The sequence below is a fragment of the Haliaeetus leucocephalus genome, unplaced genomic scaffold (genome assembly GCF_000737465.1).
Source record: "Haliaeetus leucocephalus isolate CR32 unplaced genomic scaffold, Haliaeetus_leucocephalus-4.0 Scaffold159, whole genome shotgun sequence".
Taxonomy (NCBI): Eukaryota; Metazoa; Chordata; class Aves; order Accipitriformes; family Accipitridae; genus Haliaeetus; species Haliaeetus leucocephalus.
In genome coordinates this window covers 1,772,884-1,776,815 of record NW_010972595.1, presented here as the reverse complement: position 1 = coordinate 1,776,815, position 3,932 = coordinate 1,772,884, and the positions used below count along the sequence as shown (strand labels likewise).

Here is a 3,932-nt window from a genome sequence, read left to right as displayed (position 1 = left end):
TTTTATTACCCCCCCCCCCCCCCCGATTTGGGTACCAGAGTAAAAATGAACATATTACTACAAATGGCATAGTACTCAAAAAACTAAGAAACTACGGATCAAAGATTTTAAAAATACTACAAGGTCACCTACCAGTGTATTGATTTGTGCAGTAACATTCAATATCTGAAATACTTCCTGCAATAAACAGTTCTTGAGCAAAGAAATGAGAAGATCATTCAGTACTTGAGAAACAAAATCCACACCAGGAGTAACTTCTCTGTAATATTTCACAAATATCTGGACTGAAAAAAAAATTAAATTTATTTCACTTGGGGTAACTGATGCTAAGTATTTAAACAAATTATTTCCTTAAATTTTAAATGCAGTGTAACAACCCTTGATTATCCAGGACATTATGGGACAGGGATATTGAAAAAAAATGGGTGAAAGGATCCAGTTTGAATACAGTGTTAACCTTACTAGACCCAGACTGACTATTCTGAAATGTCTCATGTCATGGAGCTGAACACTATAAGCCCTGTAGATTTCAAGAAAGCTTAGCTCATTTGGTGCAGCACAAGAAAAATGCACAAAACCAGGTTAGATTTGGTAAGTGCATCAAGGTAGTAAGGCCTGACATAAAGCTCTAGGAAGTCAAGCGCAGTGTTATTATGGTAGGTGGTCTTACAACCTGTTCTAGTGCTAGCCTTGATAGACACATACTGTAGCCTGCTGGTACCCAGTCTTACCTGCATTACAATGCTCAGTATTTCAGCATGGGAACATTACTACACAGGGTGCAACTGGATCCCACGTTCACATTGTGCTACACTCTAATAAGCTTTCAAAAACTTAAAGAGTGCACAGGACAGGTACAAAAGGAATGACTGCCCAGAGTAAAATTTAGCCCTTTCTGACTGAACTCAAAAGCTCAGATGTATCTGAATCAACTACAGTCCCTAAAATGTGTTAATCATAATTGTTTGCATATATTGTAATGTGAAAGGACTAAACTAAAGCTGTTTGAGTGCTGTAACAGCACTTCATTTCAAGAGCTTAATTCTAAAATTTTTGGATTTGTGATGTTTGGCCAGGGTGTTCAAAAGTGCCTTAAGAAAATCTTGGTTCTGTTAAACCTCCCCCCTGCCCCAGTTACTCGTTTCTATTCTCAAGTCTAGTTACATTCAGGCTAAGTTCATTTTCCATGGAAGTACGATTTGTAACAACCTCCTGAGATAACTGCACATGTAAATACCTAGCCTCAATGGGAAATTAGAACATGAAAATACATGGACTGAATGTACTCCTCTGAAACCAGAACTTTTTATTCACTGTTGAAGTGGCACCCATTTCTCTCCTGACAGCCCATTTAATTTGCTTTAAATAAGCTAAGTATCAAAGATACATCAAAAGCTACTACTATATCATACCTGCACGTTTTAGAAGGCCTGATTCATTGATACTAATGTATGCCCTAAGTATTGCCATGCAAATCTAGAAAAAGAGGAAAAAAAAGAAATCCATAGTAAAATGTTACTTCTGTTTATGCCAAACAAAAGAACTACCTACAAACATGAGTTCTAGAAGGAAACGAGCTTTACATTGCTTCTATTTAACCCATACAATCTGACAAATGGTATAAGAAGGTAATTGGGTCTGTAGGCAAAGACTCTGCCAAAAGGACAGCAAATCAAGTAGAAAAATAATGTAGATGAAATGTTTGGGAAAGGAGCTGCTGCATGCGTGTGTATATACTCATAGCAAACAACGAATTTGAAAATACAGTTACTTTGGAATTAGTATAAATGCGGGAGACTGTAAACAGAGAAAGGGAAGCAGAAAGGTGAAAGTGAAAACATGATAAACAAAAATTACATGAATGTACCAACTAGGAAGTAAAAAAGTCACCTAGAAATGAAGTTGGGAACAGTGATTATCACAGGGAATCACTCATAAGGACATAGAAGAAAAAACTCAGAACTAATTTGATTTAATGAACCACTTCACCCCAGACCCACTTGGTTAAAAAAAAAAATCCACACCCTAGATATTTTAATATGTTACTTGGTATTGGAACATTCTTGTCTTAACATCTTAAGCTGTCAGCTTTGTGATACTTACACATTTTGTTCCATCTCTGCAGATGAAGAAATAAAGACTACTGAGATTAAATCTTAGAATGCCAAGTTAGGAAAAAAACCACCCACCCTTTCAGATACCCTTTGTCACTTCTGGGGCATTTACAGTCTTTCTGCACAACAATGTAAATGGGTCATATTTATTACCATTTTGTGAAATAATGAAAAAAACCAAGAGACAGAAAATGCCCTAAATTAGTAGTCATGTTATTACAGAACTGAGTTGGATTTATTTTTACATGCAACTTCAAAAATAGACAAGATCCACTCATGGAGTTTGTTACACAGCAAATGAATTATCATGAAAGCCGAAGATACTGGCTTGTGGTCAAGACATCTTTCTTTTTTTAAAACCATTAACCTGTTCTGATCATCAGTCAAAGACACCAAAAGTTGTACATGTAAATACGCTGAACATAAATAAAGCTTATTGTTTTTATTTTGAAACAGTGTCATAATGTTGTTGAACTATAGTCTAAGATATACCTTTCAGAAAATCAGGTAGAATCTTTGATCGTTAATATATATGCAGTGTCACTTGGCATTGGGCTAACTCATTTAATCCAAATCTACAATCCCAGGTGGCTGAGGGCATTTCCAAAACTTAGCACATGCTTACAGTATGTAAATTAGTTTGCTTTCTTTTAGAATCTGTTTTCCTCCTTCTTTGGACTGACTCCCAAAAAAAAGCCAAGACTGCATCTGGAGCTCTGACTGTTCCAACTATTAGTGAAATTGCTTGGAAAATCCAGTTGTAGTAGTATTTAATCATGGGACATGTTACATTACATTCATAAAAGAAACTAAATGTGTTACTCATTTACAGCTTCTAGGAGGCTTCAGCTGATTTAGTTGTACAGACCACATAAAAATGTGAGAATCTCTAAATTTTGAGTTAACCATAATAGATTTCAAATGAAGGTACATGAAAGAGACAATTCCCATTTTTCTGTCACCTAATAGTTGATTCACAACTCACTTAACATGATAGTTTAATAAAAATCATAACAAAGGGCTGTGTATCTTATACAAGCAACCAACTGTCCAGTAAAACACAGTTGTACTACAGTTACACAGAGGTGCTTAAATCAGAAGAACAAGCACCAGAATTTATGAAAATCTTTCAGCATCTCCCAGTCAGTGTGCACTCTGATGTTTAACAAGGGGGAAAACCCCATACTGCAGCTCTTTGCTCAGTAAGATCAAAATGAGGATCCTTTTTACAGGAGGTTCCGTTTATGAAACCTGTGGCATGTTTGACACACACTCCATATTAAATGTGGCTGAAACTGACCAATGGGTTAAAAAATTATTTAAAGGTGGTTAGAGACAGTAATAAAAGGACAGTGCAACTTTAAGTCTCATTTCTTTAGGAAGCCAGATTTAAAAAAAACCCAACAAAACACAACAGAAGCATTCACCCAAGACCCTGAAGTTGCAAGACAACATTAACGAAGACAGAAACCTTCCGACTTTATACCCTGTTTGTTTCCAGTTAGAGGTTCATAGGATCAAGGGAAAAAACAGTAAGAAGTCACAAGAAGTAAATATTTCTTTAGTGCATATGAGTCCAAAAAAGTTAATGAGTAAGGTGCAGAAAGCTAAAATAAAATCAGAGAAATACAGTTTGCATAAAGACATGTTTTCAAACCACTTATTTAACTGTGCAGTTATTATCTATGCTACAGTCTGAAGTGTCATTCAAGCCAAACTGAATTTCCTGTAATTTCAATTTATGCCCGCTGTCTCTTGTCCTTTCACTGGGCACCACTAAGAAGAGTCCGGCTTCATCTTCTTACTGTTTTTTCCCTT

General features: G+C 35.9%; 1 protein-coding gene across 1 annotated transcript in view; it reads right to left on the bottom strand.

Moving 5' to 3' along the window:
• Positions 1–3,932, bottom strand: part of TOPAZ1 (testis and ovary specific PAZ domain containing 1) — a 79,513-nt gene that overhangs the window by 14,347 nt on the left and 61,234 nt on the right. The window contains exons 9-10 of the mRNA XM_010562424.1: positions 1,413–1,476; positions 133–284 (exon numbers count right to left, since the gene is read on the bottom strand). Of these exons, the coding sequence (XP_010560726.1) occupies positions 133–284; positions 1,413–1,476 (216 nt within the window). The remainder of the gene's footprint in view (positions 1–132; positions 285–1,412; positions 1,477–3,932) is intronic.